Source organism: Leptopilina heterotoma, unplaced genomic scaffold (assembly GCF_015476425.1).
Source record: "Leptopilina heterotoma isolate Lh14 unplaced genomic scaffold, ASM1547642v1 Lhet_42, whole genome shotgun sequence".
NCBI classification, from domain to species: Eukaryota; Metazoa; Arthropoda; class Insecta; order Hymenoptera; family Figitidae; genus Leptopilina; species Leptopilina heterotoma.
Genome location: NW_025111078.1, coordinates 2,331,798 through 2,357,559, shown reverse-complemented (window position 1 = coordinate 2,357,559; position 25,762 = coordinate 2,331,798). Strand labels below are relative to the sequence as shown.

Genomic DNA, 25,762 nt, shown 5'->3' with positions numbered 1-25,762 from the left:
AAATCCGTGCAAATTTACAGCCCCTCTAAAGTTTAAAAAAAAGAATTATTTTTATAAATAAATTATGTCAAAATAAAGTTCAAAGTACGCATTAGTGCATTAATTTTTAAATTGAAATGCTCAACAGTTTTGTCAGAAAAATTTCCTAAAATATCGACTTTTTTCGGCTGTCCAACTGGATGTAACCCCTTAACTAACCTGAGCCCGGTTTCGCCCGATTTTACCCCTATCTGGGCTAGTTTACAATCTCCTGTTAACCTAGGCCTAGGACCACACGTATTTCAAAACTATTTTTTAAAAACTCACTCTGAAAAGTAGAGCAAAAATAACATGTGTTCATAGAAGTAAATCCGTTGTTCATAAACAGAATATTACTACAGAGGGTACGCGAGGAAGGGAGGAGGAAACAATGCGATTAGAATCATGTTGAGAGATTACTAAAATTCAAAACTAAGCGATGCATTAACAACGATGATGAAACTACACACCTCAAACGTTTGTGATTTACTGTCCAACACAGTTCGTGGGGAATTTTAATCTGACTAAGAGTACTTTTTTTCTAAAATATATAAAAATTGATATGTATATGTATATAAAACACATGTTTACATGTGCGTTCAACGTATACAATATTTTTAAAAAAATGTAACGGATAAACAGGAAAAACGAACGCGCAGGAACCTTGGCCTTTCGAAAAAGATTTAACAGCAAAGCGGCAAAGTCTCTTCGAATATAAGTTTGACCTAGAATCACCAAGACAAGAACGGGGCGAATGCATATGTATCTTCTCGTTTCTCTAAAAAGAAAACTTTCCGCTGTGTTCTTCTACTTCCTAGTTTTCCCTTCATTCGCTTTTTCATTTCTTTTCAACATATCCCTCGCTGTGTTCTATTTAAAATGTAGCTTATAAAAGAGGCAACTTGCCAGAAACTAGAATGGATTTTTAATTTAATTATTTATCTTGTCATTAAATAAAAGGTTATGTTTGAAGTGAGCCAAAAACATAACCAAAAAAGGTTATGTTTGTCTTATTGACTTTTGACCTAATTCTTTTAAAGTTAGTCCCCTCTTTTTAGGTTATTAATTATTACAATTTTTTTTTATATTATTATTAGAAATTTTGACAGGGCCCTGGCCGGGTCCAGACCGGGCTTCCCCAAACAGGGGTGAAACAATAAAACCGACCGGGACCATGGCTGAAAAGACCGATTTGCCGAGCTCCCAGACCGGGGCCTGGTGGGGTTCCCTGTTTCATGCGGGGTCAGAGCCCTGTTAGGGCAATTTCTACACGGGAATAGAAGACTTGTGAAACATGACCTAAATTTTATGTTTACATTTACCTATTTACTTACATTTTTATTTTAAGAAAGAAATGTTCATTTTGACAAATGTCACTGCGAATTTATTTGTAAATACTCAATTCTTTTTTGAAGAAGATTTATTTATAAAAGTAAAAAAATTGTTGAATAAAGTTAAATAGAGATTAACCGAATAAATCAACATGTTAACACGATTTTTCAACATTCTCTATTGAAATTGATAAAAGAATTATCATGCACCACTTCAGTTTGATGTCTGACCTTCTTTCAAACTTTTCTTACACTTTCGAAAGAGCAACTTTTCCTGGGTAAGGGGGATGCTACGTTTAAATGGTCCTATATTTTGTTTTGCTCTCCTCCTAATAAAACATTTCAGATATCGAAGAATAATATAAAATTGTGTAAATAATTTGAATCATAAATAATTTAAATCATAAATAATTTAAAATAATATAAATAATGTAAAACAATATAAATAATATGATAATGATATAAATAAACGTAGTTTATAAGGGAGAGCCCTAAGGTGTTTCTAAACCAAATTTGGGTTGATAATTTCTACATGGGGAGCCAACTAATCAAATTTTAAGAACTAATGAGGGTAATTTAGTAGTTTTGGAAGAGTTCAGTTGACTACCTTTATTACATTAATATTACACTTATTACTAAACAGGTGTAATAATTTTATACTGAAGCTTATTGTACAGGTATTACAGCTTAATCAGTACTACTTGCGATTTTGTAATTTAACTTTCGATTCAACTTCGATTTTCAATTTTAAAATTAAAGTGAACATTAAAGTCAAAGTCGGAGTGAAAATGAAAATAAAATTCAATGTTAAAATCAAGTTGAATGTTAAATTACAAAATCGCACCCCTTAGACAACAGTGCATCTTCAGCACCTTCTAGAACTTTTTTTTGGTCTTGTTCATTCACAATAAGGTAGAAAAAAAGGGACAGGGACAATGTTTACAAACTTGAATGTAACTTGGGGAATATTCAACGGATTGTCCTGAAATTTTCTGAGGGTACTCATGTATATTACGAAAACACAATAAGAAAAATCGATATTTTTAAAATCCTAAGTAGATCTCTAACCTCTTAAACTTGTCGACCTGGTTCCAAAGTGGCTAAAACAGTTTAAAACCATAAAAAAATTGGGGCTCGAGGCTTTCTTCCCAAACTTTCTCTGGGGTCGAGTCAAAATTACTGTAGACTTTATCTGTCCGCTAAAATAAAGAAGAAAAATTTCAATGGTTAGAATTTGAGAAAAAGAAGTGATGTAAGATTGCTTTAGAATACTTTTTGACATATTTTCCAAACATAAAGCGAACACTGCAGACAATAGATAAAGACAAGCGGGAGACCATGAGATTGGCCTAGGTTGGGGACTGCTGAGGAAAGTGCGGACGACATCGAGAGGGTAGAAGTATGTGTGCATCGGTTGAGGAGGTTGCAGCGGGTGGCTTTCGGGGTGGCTGGCGAAGAGTAGGATGAGAGGACGTTCAGAGTGGGTGGTTGTAGGCGGTTAGTTGAGACGTGGAGGCACAAGCGAAGGAGAAAGAGAGAGAGAGAGAGAAAGAGAGACGGAGTGTGTGGCAGAGTGCAAGAGGAAAAGTAAGAGAGGGCGTGAGGGAAGGGTTGGGTTGGTTTGCACCAGTACCACCGACATGGCTCCAAGCAAAATGGGGGATGGGGTAGGATGGCCGGGCCTGCTCGCTCGATAGAGGCGCGTCCCGTCGTCCCATGATTGGAAACCAAATCGCCGCACATCCATCCCACCCTTGCTCTCTCTCTCTCTCTCTCTCTCAACCCTCACAAAACCCTATCCAATGCCCGGTGCAGCTCCACACTCCTTCGTTTTCTCTCACCCACATCCCACCCACGCTAATGTCGAGCTAAGTCCTTAAAATCCCTCAGCTAGAGGCCGGTGAGCCCGCAGACTCAAATGGCCTCCATAAGTAACGGGGTTTACACACCCCAAGACCCTATTTCTCACTCGCTGGAAAAAGTGCAGCTCAGACCCCAAACGGTTTTCCCTCCACTTCCCTCCACTTCGCCAAGTGATATCCTTCTGTGAAACTCTCTGTGGTGATCACCACCAAAGTATCCCTATCGATACTCTCCCTCTTGCCAAGCAGAAACTCCACGAGGGCTAGATTACTAAGACGAAAAAGAGACCCTGGATTTAGGACAGTGAGGGGGCAATAACTCGTTGGTTACCCACATTGAACTAAACATGGAGATCCACTTTCCTTCCTGCTCGCAAAGTCCATGCTCCCTTTTAGAAGGTTTTCAATTCCTGATTGAGGACCCAGGTCAATCTTCTGTTATGTCTCAGAACGAAACCAACATATCCCAAATTGTACTGCATCGCAAACCTGATTTATTCACCGAGCGGAAGGATCTGATATTAAGCGACAGGTTTTAAGAAAGAGTAACTGTTTCCTTAATTGGAGTTAAATTATTAGTTTTAGTGACCTTCACAATTAGAATCAGAGAGAAACAATAGATGTCTTCAGACACACTGAAGCAAAAATTTTTTAATTTAAAAATTATTCTTAGAGTTTGGTATCTGCTATCCAGGTGAAGACTTGGATCAATATAGTTTAGATTCCAAAAAAGTAATGATTAAGTTTTACAAAATTTGTTTATAAATATAAAATGTAAATACGTCGCGATGACCTGACACTGGTGATAATTCCCAAATAGGGCTTTCACTAGTTTAAAAGTAGAATAACTATAAAATAACTAATAGAAAAGATTTAACAAACTAAATTTTTTATAAAAAACTCCTAATGAAAAAAAACTGTCCATCAACTGTCATCGTTTATTCATTACATTGTAATTAGGAAAAGAAATTTCCTCTCCAAAGATAAAGAGATTTAAAGCAAAAAAAGTAGTTTTCAATAATCTCTCTCTACAATATAATGAGATTACTTTTAATCACAATTGATTTTAAATATCTCAAAAGCTTTAAAAGTAGTTGAATATAATGTTTTATAAGATTAGAAGGAAAATTTTACTAGACTTGAAAGACGAGATTAATTTAAAAATTTAAAATCATATGTAGGTACTCTAGACAAGAACAGTAATTACAGTAATATATAATTATTATAATGGACTCAAAATAAGAATTTCTGAAAAATAAAATTTTCATTCTGAAAGTAGAAAATAAAAAGTAGAAGAAAATGTTTGTGGACTAATAAAATGAGAGAGACGAATAACGAAAACATTTAAGATCGAGTCGATTGAAACGTTTAGGATTGCCTAATGGAGAGACTCATTTATCTTGTAGAGAGGTAGAAGGCTCGAGGATGCGACATCTGCACGTGTCGAGCGTGGTTTAAGTTATCTCTTGAACGACACTTGTACAGATACAACGGTATTTGCAAGATCGTGACTAGAAGTGGGGAACAAAATATATGTAAACTTATACTCATTGCAATGCAACGAATTAAGTGCGGAGAATTATACTATTGACATGAGTTTTCATTTTTCAACAAAAAGAAAAGAATTTCCCTTACACCGGCGCGACAAGAATTTTCATTACAATCATTGATTAAAATTTTGAAATACAAAATTACCTCCATAAACATTTTTTTAATAGAAACTATAGGAAAGAATAATAATGTGAAAAACAATGGAGAAAAAAAGTAAAGTAAATCAAAAGAAAATAAATAAAAAGTAAATTGAAAAATACAATATTTGATCGGCAATATGCCCAGATTAGCGTTTTATAATAAAAAGGGTCTTTGAGAGTGAGTGACATGTTGGTCGACCATATTTTGAAATGCGTCAAGAGCTATACCAGCGACCGTGGTTCGAACTCGTCAATTAATTTTCATAGGCGAACACACATAGTGTGTTCTGTGTGTTTATGTATGTTTGCTTTGTGTGTTTATGTATATAAATAATTATATATTTATGTAGTAAAAATAAATAAACGTAAATTTGTATAAATAGAGTCAATAGAAAGCCACTCTAGGGGCAGATTACAATTTCACAGTTTGTACTTTGTTTTAACGTTTTGTGCAGGTGGGGTTCGCTTATATTTTCCACCACTACTACCATCCCCCATTCCCCTCTCACTCCTCCAAGAAAGTTTCATGCTGTTCTGCATAAACATTGGCTGAAAAGTGAAAGTGTCGACGTAAAGTTTCCCCAGCGAAAGGACACGTGTCCTTCCCTATTTTTTTTTTTTAAAGTATTGCAGTGCCTACTATACGCTTTAAATTACCTTTATTATGCAGTAGAGCCGATTTTTTATCGGGTCCTAATCTGGGACTGACTAGGACAAGTGTTTCACTTCGAATTGGAACCACATTTTATTGGAAAATTTGTAAAAATCAACACATGAATAAGTGAGATTAGATAGATTCGCTATTGATAATCCCAGTTGTAAGAAATTTGGTAATTTGGTAGTTCCTTCTTCGACCCCAGTCTAGAAAATCCCTTTAAGTACCAAGTGTCTTCTTCTAGTCTCGTTCTATTCAAATTCATTTAAGGAGATAATTTCTAATGCGAGGCACATTTCTATTTTTCTAAGGACTGCATTACTTCGACTTCTATGTAAAATCAATAATTCGGTCAATCCTAGGCTGAAGGGTGTTTTATCTAATTTACATCGACACTTGGAATCCGGACCTTTTACTTCGTCTGGCCCGAAAACAATTTGAGGGAAATCTACTGCATTCTCTATTTCATGGTTGCCACAAAATGATAAATATAAAATTCCAGGATTTTCCAGGCCAATACTTATGAAATACTGTTCCTAAACTATGTCAAGAACAATTCCTAATAATATCTAGGTCATCAAAATTAATTTAATTCACAATTCGTAAAAAGTAACCACAGCCGATGATCAGCAGAAAATGACAAATTAATTTTAGAGCGAATTTTATCATTTGTTTATTAACAATTCTTAGTCAAACAAATTTTTACTGGTCCTAACTTAATACTAGAACAATTCCAATAAATTTCTGGCCCCTCAAAATTAATTTAATTCACAATTCATAAAAAGTAACCACAGCCGCCATACAGCAGAAGATGGAAAAATAATTTTTGTGCGAACTGTATTTATTGAATGACAACATTAATTGTTAGTAAAAAAATTGTTTGCTGGTCCTGAACTATTGCTAGAACAATTACAATAATTATCTGGGTCCTCAAAATTAATTTAATTCACAATTAATAAAAAGTAACCACAGCCGCCAATCAGCAGAAGATGAAAAAAATATTTTTTCATCGAATTTTATCATTTGTTTATTAACAATTGTTAGTGAAAAATGATTAACTGGTCCTAAACTATTGCTAGAACAACTCCAATAATTATCTGGGTCCTCACAATTAATTTAATTCACAATTAATAAAAAGTAACCACAGCCGCCAATCAGCAGAAGATAAAAGATTATTTTCTGAGCGTAATTTAGATGTCGTTCTGTTTTTAATTAAACTTTCACATAATGAAGTAATTTAAAGGTTTTTGTAATTTCTTCTGATAAAAAACATAAAAATTACAAGTCATCTTGGTCATGTCAAAAAGTTTTTAAATTGAGAATTCGCTGGTAAAAATTTTTTTTTTAAATTTAACAGGTTCAGGACGATTTGTGAGATATTTAAATTATTAAATTTATGTTTATTTCAATTTAAAAAAAATATATATTTATCATATTTTGAAAACTTGCTCCTTCAATATACAATTGTACGGTCCTGAAAATGAGATAGTGCAGATGAGTTCGTCAACTTACAGTTTGAAATCAAGTGGATGGATTATTTTTGGGGTGCCGTACAGTTCTGCGGCCCGACTGTACTTGTAAAAATAATTAAATTCTTGCGATGAATTTTATTAGGATTTTTGTAAATAAATTAAATTTTTTTTCAATAATTAAATGGTAATTTAAATTATTATAAAACATGAAGAAATCAGTCGATATATATTCATGTTTTACAATACAATTGTTTTTTTCTTGCACTTCGAAAGTGTATTTATTTATGTGTAAAACCTCACATGTTAATATTTACAATTTAAACCTGAAAATTTTTTTTCAAAAATAGTCTTTTATTTAGCTAGTCTATAAGTGAGTAGACCCCTTAAGGCCCAATTTCACCAACTCCGATTAAAAGTTAATCAATGATTAAATCCTTAACCGATCAATCATAGGCGGTTACAATGACTTTAATCATTGATTAACTTTTAATCGGAGTGGTTGAAACTGGCCCTTAATCATTGATTAACTTTTAATCGGAGTTGGTGAAACTGGCCCTAAGTGTTTCAAACAAAAATAGATCAGGTTTAGGGCAAAACACTTTCCTCTTATATTCTTAAGAGGAAAATAACTCTTTTCTCAAAAAGGCAGTAACGAAAGTACTCGCAGTATTTGATGCACCTACCTTAGGGTAAGGAGGGTAATTACCAAAGGAATCAAAAACATGTTCAAAGAACAAAATGTCTAAAAATTGTGTAGTTATCACTAAAAACTAATTAAATAAGTAGCACCTTAGTAGTATAAATTAAAGGAGACTTTAATTACAACATGCTCCGCCCACCTGCACAAGATGAGATTCAATACGACAGATAATTAGCAAGCGTCCCTAATTCAAACCTTGCATCACTGTATATATATATATATATTAAAATATATGTATATAATATCCCTGTGTGTGTATTCCTGGTCTTTGGAGTCGCTTTTGCTATTGCTTGCTTGAAAGAGCTTGCGTTCGTTGCCCAGAGGTCCAAAGAGGATATGAGCTAGAGGGAGAGAGAGAGAGAAAGAGGCCAGGAACCAACTTGGTGGAACATCTTCTCCACAAAGTGTATTGACGAACCCTTACGGTGTTCCGTGCGTGATTCAAGTTACCATAGTGCGCCTGTGACTGTGTTTGTGTCTGTGTACATCAAGTTGGAAGTCAGTGTTGGTCTGTATCTTGAGCTGCACGTTTCAACGTACTTGTAGTCGTGTTTGAAATTACGTCATGCTGCAACTAGAAGAGTAGTGGAGTATAGTGCAGATAGAGCGGGTCAAGATGGTCGCATCGAGTTGGACGACTTGGAAAGGGTTAAAGTGCTGTCGTGACCTCAGGAACCAGAATCAGACGGTGGATTGAAATCAAGCGAATTCTGTTTCTAACTACCGACATTCCTCGGTTTTGCCCCCTAACACAACATTCACGAGGTACTTGTTTTCTTTCCTTCAATTTTGACGTCCTGCTGTGTGTTTCATCCTGCATTCAACTTTATTATTTACATAGATATTCAAAAGATCCTTTCATATTTCATTGCACAAGGTGCATTTTTGTTACCTTATCCTCTACGGGGTAATTAAAAATCCCTCTTCCTAGTCGCAGAATTTGTCTAAGGTTATGAAATGAAACAACTTATGGTTTTCGGTTTACTAGGTGATGACAAATTTTAGCCAGAATGGAAGCAGAGTGGAAATTTTCGCCTGACCCAGTCTAGACATAACTAGCTAGACCTCGCTTCGTCCTAGAATGTGACCAAGTTTGGCCTCCAATTGATCCTGGAAAAATGTCTTACGTAATTTATGGATGGCCCCATAATAGAAATCAAAAAACTATTCTCAAAAATTATAATCAAATTCTTTAAAACGATTCAATTACATTTAATAATCTCGAGTCTGAAGTCTGTAATTTCAAGATCCAACTAGGAAGAAGAGAAGAAAATTTCCTAGTGTTTAATAAAAAAAAATGTCCGTTTTTAAGAATCAAAGGAATGAGTGTCGAAATTGTGGATGAAAGTGTGTATATTTTAATAGTGTCCACCTATATAGGTGGACAGTTTGTAACCGGTGGTATGAGGGGCATTAACGACGCCCAGGCTTTATTTCACATTGTAAACCCTGGCATAGGTCCAAGACCGTGTATCACTCGGCATTGGAATTCGTTGTATTCCTCGTCTCGTTACTGGGACGTTTTCGCATTTTTTTTCCTTTCTCTTTTTTTTATTCATTCCGTATTCTACCGTAGATATGGGTTCGGAAAAATTTTCACCCTATCACTATTCGACTGTGCGTGTAAATTATCGAGGGTGCAAAATCGTTCATGTCACACGAAAAAGAGAGAGAGAGAGAGAGATCGTCAACGAATGGTCACTCGACGTGATTAGGTTGCCAGAGTGTGTGCCCACAGTGATATCACACACTCAACGAAAATTAAAATTGACCCCTTTTTTAAAGCAAGCTTCACAGCAATATTTTTTTGGAATTTTTAAATTTTAGTATCAATTTGGAAAATACAGTCGAACCTGGATAAGCTCCTTGATAAGTGGCAATCCTCTTTAAGTGGGAAATATTCTTACAATAAGAATATCAATATTATTGTAAGAATATTTTCTACTTAATTTAAGTGGGGCCATTTAATTTAAGTGGAGAATATTGTTGGCTCCTGTTTAAGTAGGAGCTTCTTAAAATTAGATTACCGTTTTTTCTGTGCATTGATTAACTTTTGGAATTGGTGAAACTGTCCCTAAGTGTAACTTTCTTTGCGGTCCCTACATAAGTGGGAATACCTCTATAAGTGGAACGAGAACTTTGGTCCCTTCAGGTTCGACTGTAATTGATTTTAATAGAAATGAGAGAAGAAAAGCGATCATAGGTTTAATCTGAGTTGGAAGAGTTGAGCGAAAGGCGAAAAAAGGGCGCCACTGGGTTGATTAAGTGCGGCAGAGTGGGTAATAATGGGAGAATATGGCCTTGCCCAATATTGTGGATGCCTGGCGTCATTCATACTCTTCCACTCGGTCGAGGGTCGTGAAAGCACCCCTCGCCCCTCCTTCAGATCCTAACCTACCCTACGACTGAATGATGTAGGGGTGCTTAGTGGATGAACAGAAACGAGGACTCCACCCTTCGTGCCAGAGACACACTTTTCCACATTGAACCCTTCTTTTCCCTTCAACCTGTTACTAGGCTAACAGTGTACTTCATTCTACTTTTTTTCTCTTCCTGTGCCACTATCCAGTGTGTAGTACGGTTGCTGTGTGTTGGTACGAAGCCGCACTACTCGCCATTGAAAAAATATCAAGCTTCCGGCATTTTCTTTCCATTCATCTATCTCTCTTTCTCTCTCTCGCGATGGGAGGTCCTGCATATTTACCCTTCTTTTTTTAAGGTCCATAAGAACTTCCTCTTTCAGTACATTTTTTACCCCTCAACATTGCTGCCGAGTAGAACCTTCAAACAACTTCTTTTACAATATTTCACGAATATTCATTTTGCAATTATGATCATATACATTGTTTCTTTTAGTGTAACTAAAGAAAATTTTGCATAATGGACAATATTTGAGGTTCCGGATCTTAAAAGAGCACTTTTATCATTTAAACCTTTAGAGGGCCGGGGTGGCCACCATTTATTTTAACGAATCTTTTTATCGAATTGACTTCTTATTTATAAATTTTTTTGAATAAAAAACTACTAAAATTTTTGCAAATTTATCGGCCCTCTAAAGGTTAAAATCAATGCTGAAAGTGACCTTTTAAGATCCGGGGCATTATTTACTTCTGATTAGGGACCAATTAGGGAAAACTATCCAGAGCCTCACTTGGTAAAGTAGTAAATAGTAGGTTTTAGTATAGATGAGTATGCGAGGCCTGTAAAATTAAGAACTTTTAATATTTGAAATTTTTAAATATTAAAATTTTTTGGTTTTTTTTCTCTTCTATATCTTTATCTTCTTGAGAAAGTTCAAAGAGGATCGGAGGCATTTTTTTAAGATCGCCGAACGATGTATCGAGGGCTAGAGTGTATATAAATGAGACATGTATATCGACGCCATTGTTCTAAAGTCGTGACAGCGCCAGGTCAGGAACGCGTGTCCACTGGGGTGATGGTACAAAGAGGGATGTGAAGTTTGGGGGGAGGGGGGGGGTATTTCTCTTTTTTGATATTAGCATATCCACGACATACTATACACACGCCTTCTTCTTCTTCTTATTCTTCTTCTTTTCCTCTTTTTTTATTTTCCTTTTCTTATTTTCTCGTTTCTATCGGCATCTTAATCTTCTATATACCGATAACAGACCTGAAGCGAGGAAGAGATTCAAAACAAACGGTCTGTGAAGATATTTTCTCTCTCTCTTTTTTTTTCTTTTTTCTGAAACTCAACGACGATTTTCTCATCGATTTAAAATGTTTTTCGATAGTTCTCTCTCATGGTCAATCGATAAAACCTTGTTCAACTTGAAACGGAAATTAAAACGTGAGAGGGGGTAGAGGGGGCAAAGAAGAAGAAGAAGAAGGGTTGGGAGAGAAACAGAATTGCGATTAGATAATTAATTGAAATACTTATATAGAGAGCCACTTTCAACCTTTGACTTGAATATCTTCTTCTTCTTTCTCTTTTTCTCATTAAATGCAGAAAAACACTCACTTTTCTTCAAGTAATTCACCCTTGATAACCTGTGTGTGCGAAGGTGGGAAATCCTTTTACGAGAAATTGATAAAAAGCTTATCGGATGACATTTCTAAATGTTATTAATTTTTTTTTTAGAAAAATATATATTTTTTTTATTTCATGAAAGAGAGATATTTATCGTTTGTGTTATTGTATAGTTATTAACATTTGTGTTTTATTGACTGTGAGGGGAGAAATTATTACTGTTTGTTATTATTCTAGTAGGGATGTAAAAGGCTCAGCTGAAAAAGTTCTATATTTCACTAGAATCATTCTATATATTAACAATTCTTTTTTCTCTGTGCAGGTTGAAATTTCTACTGGAAATTATTGTAGTATAAAATTTCTTCTCACTTTTAAATTAAAAAAAAATTGTTTTATATTTATTTTTGGTATCCTAGCTGCCTCTTTGGAAAAGTTTAAAAATACCTTAACACATTTGTTTCTTGTTCACTGTCGTCTGCGCCGCGGGCAAGAGAGGAAGAGCACATCAATATCCTGGCTACTTTCGGACTTTATTTTTATCAATCTTTTTCCAATAGCTACATGTATATATATGTATGTACTATATTTCTCCAGTTCTCCACTATAACGTATCGAAATCTATATAGGAAAAAATTTCATTTCTCTACACATTTTTCTCTCTTTGTTTAAAAAAAACCATCTCTTACTCTTTTCTTTTATCTCTGACAATAATTTTCTTCTATTTTTGTATTAATATTTAACAAAAATCTCATAATCAATATAGTAGATTTTTTTTTGGACCAAATACTTTTCTTTAGTTTAAATATTTATTTTATTTTCAATTTTTTAAATTTGTTTAAATTTAAAAAAAAAATTTCTTTTTAAATTAACGTACAGACGCCTTTTTAAATATTGAATGAAAAAAAATAGAGCGAAAAAGTAAAGTGAACATGATATATTCTTTAAATAAAGAAAAGTTCACGGACAAGGTGGGAATTGCAAAAATCTCGTGCGCCGTATTTTTCAAGCGAAAAACATAGTTTAAGTTGCATCCGCTTAACGCCAAAGCAACAAACGAGAAAAGAGTGTAAACACTCTATTTCTCTCTTTATATTTTGCATTCATTGCTCCACGACATGCAAACAATGCAATTCGTGCATATAATTGTAACTGACATTCAAAAACAAACATATGTAGATAAAAAAAATTACATTTTTTGCAATTTTAGAAAATAAGAAATTAAAATAAATTAAATATATAGTTAAAACATAATTAAAACATAGTTAAATATATTTTTTTAAACAAATTAAATATTATGTTAAATATTCTCGCAGTATACTGGTGCTGTGCTAGCTCAATGTAAATTTACAATTTACGGTCCAAAGTAAGAAACAAATTGCAAAACAATTTTGCAATAAAAATATTGTTTGCCTTTTAGTATTATTTTTCAACTTGCAATTCTTCTCCTCCTGTACTTTATTGAAGTGTATGAAGTGTATTTATCATCGACAAACGTTTATTTTTAAGGGAAAAAAAATAAATCTTCAGCAAAGAAACAAACTCGGTAAGAAACTTTCGCTTCACCTTGATTTTTAACCCCATTTTAGTTGAAACTTTTCGCCGAGTTTCTCCAATTCAGAGTGTATACCAACTGTTTTGTTGCTTTTCATTTGACTTTGACGAAGTTAAAATAGCAGTTGCAATGTTAGAACGCCGCACCCGCAACAACTTTGTAATTTCAATCGCCAAAAAAAAACAAGAAAAAATTTGGTCAAAGAAAAAGGAAAATTAAAATCTACTGGAAATTAGGATCAATTGGGGAAAACTAACCAGAGCCTTGTTTCGATTCTTGCTCTGGATTTGAGATCACTTGGGGAATTTAAATTATGATTCTTGTTCAATTATTTTCAAAAGTAATAAAATTCTTCGCAGAACTTCAATTATGTTCAAAAAATTTTTTTTTAATTCTCGTCAAAATTTCAATTATTTTTATAAATAAAAAAAATTCTTCTCCGTAATTCAATTATTTTCAAAAATTTCAATAAAATTCTACGCAAACATTTAATTATTTTCATAAAAAGAAAAAATTCTTTTTAGGAATTCAATTCATAAATACCTAATAGCAGAATTTCAATTATTTTTAGTATCATTTTAATTAAATTAGTCAAACTAATTCAATTTTCCTTTAAATTTTTAATAAAATTCTTGAAGGAAATTCAAATATTTAGAAAAATTTTATTAAAATTCTTCGCAAGAATTCAATTATTTTCCTAAATATGTAATAAAATTTTCACAGGAATTGAATTATTTGAAAAAATTTAATAAAATTCGTTACAAGAATTTAATTATTTTCAAAATTGATAAAATTCTTTGCAGAAATTAAATTATTTTCAGAAAATTTAATCAAATTCATTGCAAAATTCAATTATTTTCAAAATTAATAAAATTCTTCTCAGAAATTCAATTATTTAAAAAAAAATTTAATAAAATTCATGGCAAAATTTCAATTATTTTTATAAATAGCAAAATTCTTCGCCGAAATTCAGGAATTTTTATAAAAATCATTGTAAAATTTAATTATTTTCATAAATAACAATATTTATCAGAAGAATTCAATTAGTTTCAAAATTAATAAAATTCTTCGCGAAAATTCAATTATTTTTAAACAATCTAAAAAAAAATTTGTCGTCAACGTTTCAATTACCTTTATAAATGAATACTTTGCAAAATTCTTCAACAAAATTCAATTATTTTCGTAATTTTCAATTATTTCGTACTAAAATTCTGTTTAGGAATTCAATTATTTTCATAAATAATAAAACTCATTGCAGAATTTCATTTATTTTTAATACAGTTTTAATCAAATTTCTCGAAAAATGAAAATTCTTGAAAATTTTATTAAAATTCGTCAAAACAATTCAAATGTTTATAAAAATTTGTTGATAAAATTCTTTATGAGAATAGAATTTTAAGAAACATTCAATTATTGAATAAATTATTTATTTTTGTATTTAAATAATTAAAATTCCCGTAGAATTTTCAAATAAAAATTGATTTTAAAAATAAATTTCAGTTACAAAATTTTAGATAATAATTGAATATTCAAAGCAATCTAGCTTGAATTTTAAGAAATAATTGAATTTTGAAATTAATTTTAATGAAATAGTTTAATTGCGGTTTTTTTTAAAAATTATTTGAAGTTTTTATTTTCTAATATATATATATATATATATATATATATATATATATATATATATATATATATATATATATATATATATATATATATATATATATATATTTATTTAATTGAAGAATTTACGAATAATCGAAATTTCGTAAAATTGAATTTTAAACAATTGGATTTGAAAATTATCAAAGAAAATTTTCGAAAATTATTAAAAAATAATTGATTGAAAGAGAATTTTAGTTAAAAATTCTTGAAAATAATAAATTGATCCTTAGTTTTTAATTTTTGGTCCGTAAAGTCCGTGTTTTGAAATACTTTCACTGGTTCAACTCCCTAATAAAATGAATGGAATCCCCTAATGAAATTGAATTAGATTTTGTAATTAAAGGACTAAAATTGATAAATTCAGGAAAAGGGGGAAATGGAAAATTTGTGTACACACGTTTATTTAAAGTGAAATTTAGGCATGAATAGTTTCATTTATGTATATATGTACATTGCACTGTGACTGGATCATTTCTGCAATGTTGGAGAATGCCAAGTGATAATGCTTTTATAACTAGTGATTCGATATTCACCTATTCGACAAATATAGAGCCACGTATAAGCTCTATAATTCGAACTGACAGGGCGTTGAAACCCAGACGACATAAATGTTTCCATTTGGTGTCAATTCGTCCACTATATTCCAACACATTTATATATACCAAATAGCAAACTATATACATATATACACACATTATTCGTTTTCGTTAAAATTTTGTTACACTTTACACGAATTACCTCTTTGCCTCTCTCAAAAACGAAATAAATTTTCTTCATTTTTGCAGATTTATTTTTGCAGTATTAGTGGAGTAGAAAAACAAATTTCAATATATATACTACTTTTTACTGATACAAAATTTAGATAGTTTTCCGTTTTTTACTAATTAACATGAAATGGAAATTCAAACCTTTTGAAATTAACAACTTATCAAAATTTTATTGTAAAACATGAAGATATCGAGAATTTTATAAATTTTTTTTTAAATAATTAAATTGTTTCGCTAAATTTGTTGAAAACACTAGATATTGAAAATAATTGAATTTCGAATATTTTTTTGAAAGTAATTGAATCGTTTGAAAGAATTTGATTATAATCTTTGAGAATAGTTTTTTGATTTCTAGTATTAGCGAATTTAAAGTATAGTGGAAACTCTAAAAAAACAGAAATAGTAGCTTATTTAATGACTGAAATCTAAAAAAAGTACCCAAATAGTAGTGTAACGTAAAAAAGTAGGTTTTAGTTGGATGAATGCAAAGCCTGAAATTTTGAAGAAAAATAAGAGAAAAATGATAAATATAAAAAAAAGAAGAAGAAGTAGTGATAAAATACGTAACCGGAAGTGATAACTTAATCTTCGTGTATAAGACGTGGAACGCGGTAGTTGAACTATAGAGGAAAGGGGAGAATATGGTAAGAAGCTATATGATCTAGGTTCTCCAGCAAACGAAATAAATGCTCAAGAAAGGTTAAGTGCGAGAGAATCTTCAAGAAACATAATCTGGACATAATAAATACGCTTTTAAGAAGCACGAGACGAATATGTTTGCATCGTAATGCATATAGATTAATTATATTGCATGAACATTGGCAAGAGAGAAAATCACACACATTCAAAATGGGTTTCGTTTTACAAAAATAAATCCCGAAAAAATATCAATTATAAACAAGTTGAGGGGGAAATAAATCTTTAAGTTTCTTCAAATATTATGTTACTTCTGTGTTGTCTATATCGTCAACTCAAATAATTTACAAGTATATCTTCAATTGCAATTCAAATCGTTTTTTTTTAAGAATATAATCTTTTTCTTTAATTACCAAAAAAGGTATACGAATCATCAGAAAATATGAAAATCAAGAAACTATATCGTGAGAAATAAGAAACGAAAGAACACAAAACACAGTTTTTCTAAATCAAATTTGTTTTGAGACAAAAATCGTATCGCAATAATTTTGATACGTTTTATTTAATAATTACATTAAATTTAAATGTTACAAATATAAATTATTTATTCGAGAAAAAAAGTCATTATATTGACCAACTGATTAAAAACTTTATAAAAAAAACCAAGTGTTAAAATATTCTAAAAAAGAAAGAACGGAAGTAGAAAAAATTAATCAGAACAGACAATTAAAAAAATGTGAAAATAGTAAAAATTAACATATTAAAAAAAAGAAGTTTGAAATGAAAATTCAATGAAAGATTCATTGAATTTCAAGTAATTAGATGTAAAATGCAAAAATCGAGATAACATTCTCGAAAAAAAATGCATACCTATATGTATATAAAGACATGATGATAAGATAATGTGATTGTCAGAGAAATTTTTTCTCGTGAACTCGTTACAAAATAACGCACGATAGAATAATTTTCAGAGGTGTGAGTTTACAAGCAAGCAGCTGACAATGCGAGGTGAAGAATGAGATGTATGGCTCATTTCTAGAAAATCATTTTTGCAACACGCACTTCATTTTTAATCCATTTAATATCTCTGATGCGCAAATGGAATAATTTATATAATATATTCGTTTTATTTGAAAATTTTTTTCTATTTCTCACAATAATTTCTTTTTAAATAACTTAATTCTTCACAGAAATTCAATTATATTCAACAAATTTTTTAAAAAAATTTTCGTCAAAATTTCAAGTATCTTTATAAATAATAAAATTTTTCTCCGAAATTCAATTATTTAAAAACATTTTAATATAATTCTACGCAAACTTAATTTTTTTAAAAGTTTTTTGGAAGAATTCAATTATCCTTTTAGATTTTAATAAAATTCTTCCTAAGAATTCAATTATTAAAGTAAAATAACAAAATTATTCCCGAAAATTCAATTATTTTGCGTCATTTTAATAAAATTCTTTGCAAAATTCAATTATTTTCATAAATAACATATTATTTTTATAAACAGTAAAATTCTTCGCTGAAATTCAATTACAGTCAACTCTCGATAAGACAAACTCGAAGGGAGACCGAAAAAACTTTGAGTTATCGAAAAGTTTGAGTTATCAAATGTTAATAATGCTTATAAGGAATGAACGGGACCAAAGAATTACTTTGACTTACCGAAAAATTTGAGTTATAGCGCTTTGTCTTATCGAGAGTTGACTGTATTTTAATAAAATTCTACGAAAAAATTGAATTATTCATTCATAAATAATAAAAATTTCCCTTGATTTCAATTATTTACAAATTTTTAAAAAATTTTCTTCGCAATAATTAAATTTATTTTTAAAAATAACAAAACTGTTCTCAGGATTTTAATTATATTCATAAATAATAAAATTCATCGCAGGATTTCAATTATTTTTTATAGAATTTTACAGAAATGTCTTAAAAAATTCTTTGCAAAATTTAATTATTTTAAAAAACTTTTCGCAATTCAATTATTTTTAATATCTACTATTTTCATAAAGTTTCTAAACAGAATTCAGTTATTTAAAAAATTTTTTTTAAAAATCTTTGTAAGAATTCAATTCTTTTCATGAATAATATAAAAATGAATTGAATTTCTCAGGAATTGAATTATTTAAATTAGATTTTGAATAAAATTTCGTCAAAAGAGTTCAATTATTTAATAATTTTTATAAAATTCTTCGCAAGCATTAAATAATTTTTATAAATATTCAAATTCTTTGATGAATAATAAAATTCGTTGCATGAGTTCAATTTATTAGCTTTGGATAAGAAAGAAGTAAATATTTTTGATGAAAATTAGGAAAAAGTCAGGAAAATAAAATATAGAATGGAATTTTTGTCAGTTTTCTGAAGTATCTAAAACGTTTTTTTAAGCGTAAAGTTTTAATTTTTCGATAGCTATTTTTTTTACTCCTTTTTTTTAGTTTGAAAGCTATTTTTTGCTACTTTTTTTTAAAATGAATTATCGAGTGCGAAGTCTGATATTTAAATGCGGGGATGAATCGAGGCCAGAGTTTCTTAGTAAAAGTCCAAACTGTTTCAATCCAAATTGAAACTATAGTTCGCTCAATTTCTAAAGATTGAAATTTTTAATTTTGTACATATTTTCTGAAAACTAGCATAATCTCCAAATAGCAAAGCTTAATTCAAAATCCAATCAAAATTTGAACGAATTGCTGCACTTTTTTTGCTTTGCTGCTATTTGCTTAGGAAAATAAAATGGAACTATCTTGATAATACTTGAAATATACAAACACATGGACAAATCCAAATCCCCCTGTAAAGGATTGTCGAGCATGTGTGTATCCGTAAAACGAACCTTTTTCTATTTGTAGTTTGTTCCAAAACCTTAAGTCGTAGTTTGCTGCTATGGGAAAATCGAGGATTATGGGGGGATCGCCTCGAAGCTGCTTCGGGTTGGTAAATGTCGAACTAGTTTATTCGGGACGGATAACTAGAAGAGAGAAGATGGCTTAGAAGCAGGAAACTAGGAAAGAGTATAAGAGGAATGGACTCAAGGTGGTTCGCTAATGTCACGACGACGATGACTCGACGCTTTCCGAAAATCTTCAGCGCACTGAAATTAGATTACCTTGGCATTGCTCTGTCCTCTTCTGTTTCTTAACTGCTTCGAATTTTCTTTTTTTTCTGTTTTTCTCTTTTCGTCTCTTTCTTTCGCTATCATTTTCCCTTTGACTCTACTCCTCTTTTCCAGCGAGCCATCTACTCCAATCTCAACGAGTTGGCATGTTCGGCTTCGAACCTAAGAGATAACAATTCGAAGAAAAACTGCAAACAAGATTCTTAGCTTTTGTTTAATATTAACAAATTTCTTTCAAAAAGAATTTAGTCAGTCTAGGGCCGCGCCGGGTCGTACGGAATAAAGCATCAGCGAACGCTTCGGATAATTATTACTTGACCAACAATTACTTTGCGCGTTAGTTATTTTTAACGACAGCATTATTTTTTTTTTTTTTTTTTTGTCGTGTAATGAGAAAGGCGCTTTGTGTGCAAAAGTTTGATAAAAGATAACTTAGGAATAAACTACGAAAGTTGTAACTACCATATAGGTATAACATTGTGGGAGCTCGTGGTTCAAAGAAAAGTAGCGTGACCTGTGACACGCACGCTATAAACAATCCCGAAGCAGTAAAACGGATCTGCGCTGTTATACGCTCGTTGAGTTCAAAAACTGAACCTCAAAAGTGATCTACGCTGACTTGACTTTTTTATCGATTCAGAAAGACTAGGCTTTCATTTTTATTTTACATCTTGATTCTAAACATCTAAACTAAAACATTTTTTTTTTTGAAAAACACTTCTTGGAGAAAATAATAATACGTGAAGTCAAAAAGCAAAAATGTCTTTGACACCTTGATATAGGAACTTAGTTTCATAAATATAATTTCATACCAAACATACTAAATAAAAAAATAAAAAAAAGACATAATAAAAAAATGTTCTTTTCCGCAGAAAAATGTTTTAATTTAATTTGAATTTGTTGAGAGGAGATTTATACTTCGGAACCTTTATTACTATATATATACAGCACACTGAACAAGAAGCCGTCTCCCTGTTAGAGTTGTAAGTTTCGATCGAACGGATATAAACAGCGGCACGATAAATTGTCACCGAACCTGTCGATACGTCCGACCATCCGTATATACCAAACAGCCAATTGGAACCGATCGAAGCTTCCAAGCCACAAAGCTGAATCTTTGCTACAGAAAAGGAAAAAAGAATAAAGAAAAGTTTATATATAAAGAGAAAAGATCGAAAATGCTCTGAACGAAGACGATGATACTCCTCAGATAAATGACAGGTGAAAATACGAAACCATTCACGGCAATGATCATTGTCCCCTTCAACATTACATTTCAATTATTTCATAACTATTTTTTTCCTTCTTTTTTTTAATTCGAAGAAGAATTATTTCAATCAGCTGCTTTTTTTGTCAAGTTAGCAACTATAATTGACGATTTACAGGGTTGCAACAAACATTTAATTTTGTTTTTCCCTGACTTTTCCCTGATTTCCAGATAAAATTTTCACTTTTTCCCTGACTCTATAAAGAATATTTTGATTCACTCTAAAAATTATTCGATAATAACTTCTTTTTTAAATAAATATTTAATCATTATTATTTCTCCATAAGAATTAGGATTGTCAAAAATTTTAAATTCTAACCTTTATGAAATTCAACAACTTATAAGAATATTATTATAAAACATGAAGAAATTCAAGATGACCGAGTGATAAAATCATTATTTCATATTATAACTTATAAGAATATTGTTATTGTAACTTTTTCAAAATTATTTTTACCTTTTTAATTCAATTATTATATTATACAATTTAAAAAAAAAATCTTTAAATCAATTATTTTCAATAATTTTTTATATAGTTCCATAAAATTTTTAATTAAAAGTATGAAAAATTCAGATTTTCAAAAGTTTTTCATTTGAAACCTTTAAAAAATTCAATTATTATCTAAAACTTGAATTGAAATTAATTTTTGTATCAACTTTTATTAGAAAATTCTACGAAAATTCAATTACACATAGTTTTATCAACAAATTTTTAAATAATTGAATTCTTTCGACGAATTTTATTAAAATTTTTAAGAATAATTATACATTTTTTAAGTGATTCGATTAAAATTGTATGAAAAATAATTAAAATTCTGCAATGGGTATTATTATTTATGAAAATAATTGAATTATTGCGAAAAATTTTATAAAAAAGTTTCAAACAATTAATTTTTTTTAAAAAAAAATTGATGCAAATTCTATTTTTAATAATTGAATTCCTGTGAAATTGTCATTAATTTCGAAAATAATTGAATATTCGTGTAGAACTGTGTCAAAATTGTTTTTAAATAATTAAATTCTTTTGGGAAATTTTATTTAAACAATAAATCAACATATTATTGAATTAAGAAAAATTTTTGAAAATAATTGAATTTTGCAATGAATTTTATTAAAATTTTTGAAAATAATTGAATAACTCCGAAGAATTTTATTAATTTTGAAAATAATTGAATTCTTGTTATGAATACTATTATTTATGAAAATAATTGAATTTTGCAATGAATTTGATTAAAATTTTTGAAAATAATTGAATTTCTACGAAGAATTTTATTACTTTTGAAAATAATTGAATTCTTGTGATGAATTTTATTAAAATTCCTTAAAATAATTTAATTCAGACAAAGAGTTTTGCTATTTATTCATAAACGTAATTGAAATGTTGACAATTTTTTGTTTCATTTTCTGAAAATAATTGAATTTCTGCAAAGAATTTTATCAACTTTGAATATAATTGAATTTCTAAAAAGAATTTTATTATTTACGAAAATAATTGAATCCCCGTAAAAATTTTATTATTTATGAAAATAATTGAATGATTGCGAAGAAGTTTATTATTTTTGAAAATAATTGAATGCATTCGAAAAATTTTTTTTAATTTAAAGAATAGAATCGAATTTTTTACTGAAATTGTATTAAAAGTAATTGAATTCTTTTGGAAAATTTTATGAAACTAAATGTTGAAAATTGTTGAATTGAGAAAAATTTTTTAGGTAAAATAATTGAATTTCGGAGAAGAATTTAATTATTTCTATAAGATAATTGAAATTTTAACCTTGAATTTTTAAAAATTTTTGAGCATAATTGAATTTCTGCGAAGAATCTGATTACTTTTGAAAATAATTGAATTTCTGCAATTATTTGTAATTTCTCTAGAATTCTCCAAATTATATCGTACAATTCACGAACTTTCGTCCTTTTTCTATCAAATTACGGACTTTATGGACCTTTTTTTAAAAAAACGGACTTTTACGGACTTGAAGCAAAGTTACGGACTTTTACGGGATTTACGGACCTAGTTCGAGCCCTGAAAATCGTTATAGGCAAAACGCAAATAAAAGAAAAAAAAAAGAAATTGAGAGAAGAGTGAGATAGATATACATCAAAAAGAACGATTTCGTGGACGTTCGAATCGTTACATCGGCTGTTGGTAAAGATCGTGACTTCCGGGTTTTCCAGTTTGGATTCTCTCACGCGTATATACAAGCGCAGTGCCACTTGCGCAATTATTAATGGCTCATTCGCGCGACTGGTTTTCTCTCCTATATATCCAGCGGGCCGATGAGGCGTCACTCGTGCCAAAAGTTATAAGTCGCTATACAGCGAGTGCGCTACCGTCTCTGTGTGTATGGTGTGTGTATACGTATAAAATATAAATGCGAATACATCCGCGTTACACGCAGGCGTAATATAAAAGGGTGACCTTTTCTTCGCGTTCCATTCAAATCGTGCACCAGCAAGTCGCCTCCTTTTGAGTTGCACGCTCGAACATGAATATATATATATATACACACATACAAACATACCAGAAGTTATAATGTAATGCGACTTTCGAGAAACTTGGCGCGCAAGATTCCGCGGGGGGAGAGCAACAGACACGACAACCATCATCGTGTACAAACATGGAACGCAAGTTCGCGAGAGATCTTCGTAAGTTGTAAGTTGACACCTTTCGGATGAACCGGTGAACGTGTAGTGATACTTGCACTTACAGCGAAACTTTTGACATGATTCTTAGCAAAACTGCAAGAGCGGGACCAGAAACTTTGATTTATAGAATGAATTCTTTCTCGTTTCTCTAATACACGACATGAATATTAATCATTTTCTTTTTTTTTTTTTATTTTCAAATGAAAGTAAAAAATATTGATTGCATGGGTGCATATTTAAACTAGAAGTGTGTGGTAATTCTACACTTATCCCCTACCTAGGTCCTCAGTAAACAAAAAACTGTTCCATAACTGTTACAGATTTGGAACAAATCTGTTACACCAAACAACTGTTCCATAACTGTTACAGATTTTGAACAAATGTTATGTTATGGAACAGTTCAGTTATCTGAACACCAAAAAACTGTTACAGATTTGGAACAAATGTTATGGAACAGTTTTGTTATCTGGAACAGTTCAACTATCTGAACACCAAAAAACTGTTCCATAAAAAAACTGTTAAAAAAAAAACTTACAGATTTGGAACAAATCTGTAACAATTATGGAACAGTTTTTTGGTGCTCACTGGGTCGGAAGGTAGGAACCACTAGGGGCAACACTTCGGTCCCGTAGAAACTAAAAACTACTTAGTTTTTAGTTTTCATTTTCTTCTGACCAAACCTTACAGTAAAAAATAAATCTTAATGTAAGAATCGCAATTGATTATTTTATTTTTTGTTGCGTCTCAATTTAAGACTGCCGTCCTGCCTTAAAATAAGACTTTCTTTTTACAATAAAAATAAACAAGTAAGAGTGTTAATAGTAATTATATGTTTATATGCAAATTTTATTATATATATATATATATATATAATTTGTATTCACACTTTCCATGTAGAATGATTTTACATTAATTGTATAACCGCCCTTAATTTGGTACAAGCACTTTCGTAACTTTGTCCAGATAAGCGAAACTTCTCGACTGATTTCTCTCAATATCCGTTACTAGATAATTAAGTAGATAGTCCACCTACGTTATAATCAATTAATTCACGGTGGTATAGTTTCACTATAGATATAGATATACACTTACTGCATAAGATTCTTTCGTAAAATATAGTCGAAAATGCACTCTAAGCAACATCGAACAACACAAGAACCTCTTGACTTGTAAATTTTGACAAATTTTCGAAATAATTAAATTATTCTTTATAAATTGACTGTCTTTGTTAATATCAGGGAAAAGTCAGGGAAAGCAAAATTGGTCAGGAATTTTTATTAAAATTCTATTGAAGAACTGCCATAAAGTTATTACTTATAAATCATTTAATCGAGTATTTTTTAGAAAAATTATAATTTCAATTCTGTTGAAATTAGATTCAATTTTAAAAATTTTAACGCAATTCTTTGAAAAAATTCAACTATCTTAATAAATATTATAAAATTCTTTCTAAAATATCAATTATTTTCAAGAATTAAAAAAAAAATTCTCGTCAACATTTCAATTATCTTTATAAATAGCAAAATTCTTCGGTGAAATTCAATTATATTCAGGAATTTTTATAAAATTCATTGTAAAATTCAATTATTTTCATAAATAACAATATTCATCAGGAGAATTCAATTATTTTCAAAATTAATAAAATGCTTTGCAAAAATTCAATTACTTACTAAAAAAAACTGTCAACATTTCAATTACATTTATAAATAAATACTTAGCAAAATTCTTCGACAAAATTCAATTATTTTTAGAAATTTTAATCAAATTCATTGCAAAATTCAATTATTTTCAAAAATTTTAATAAAATTCATGGCAAAATTTCAATTATTTAAAAAAATTTTTCTTAATTCAATGATTTTCAAGATTCTACTATTTTAATAAAATTTTCCAAAAGAATTCAATTATTTCACAAAAAAAATTAAAATTTCACAGGAATTCAATTATATATTTAAAAGTAATAAAATTAAATTATTTTCAAAAATTTTAATAATATTAATTGCAAAATTTCAATTAATTTCATGAACAATCATATTTATTACAAGAATTCAATTATTTTCTAAGAAATAAATTCAATTTCAAAAAATAATAAAAAATTGTCGTCGACATTTCAATTATCTTTATAAGTGAATAGCAAAATTCTTCGACAAAATTCAATTATTTTCAGGAATTTTAATAAAATTCATTGCAAAATTCAATTATTTTCATAAAGAATAGTATTCATGACAAGAATTCAATTATTTTTAAAAATATTAAAAATTTCACAGGAATTCAATTATTAAAAATAGAATTTGCTTAATTTTTTTTTAAAAAATCAACAGTGAATTCTTGTGAATAATTGTGATGAATATTGTTATTTATGAAAATAATTGCATTTTTACAAGAATTTTATTAAA

The 25,762-nt window shown here is 30.0% G+C and overlaps 2 protein-coding genes across 3 annotated transcripts in view; one reads left to right on the top strand and one right to left on the bottom strand.

Moving 5' to 3' along the window:
* Positions 1 to 25,762, top strand: part of LOC122506500 (zinc finger protein 181-like) — a 155,485-nt gene that overhangs the window by 20,850 nt on the left and 108,873 nt on the right. Inside the window, exon 1 of one of the 2 annotated variants that reach the window (XM_043618726.1) lies at positions 16,172 to 16,342. The exons of the other annotated variant lie outside the window; for it this stretch is intronic. Within the exon in view, the coding sequence (XP_043474661.1) occupies positions 16,340 to 16,342 (3 nt within the window). The 5' untranslated portion in view covers positions 16,172 to 16,339. Of the gene's footprint in view, positions 1 to 16,171; positions 16,343 to 25,762 lie in introns of those variants that run through there. 2 annotated transcript variants of the gene reach the window in all.
* The window catches only part of LOC122506494 (protein bric-a-brac 2-like), a 296,899-nt gene that overhangs the window by 198,061 nt on the left and 73,076 nt on the right, over positions 1 to 25,762 (bottom strand). The gene's annotated exons all lie outside the window — the stretch shown is intronic.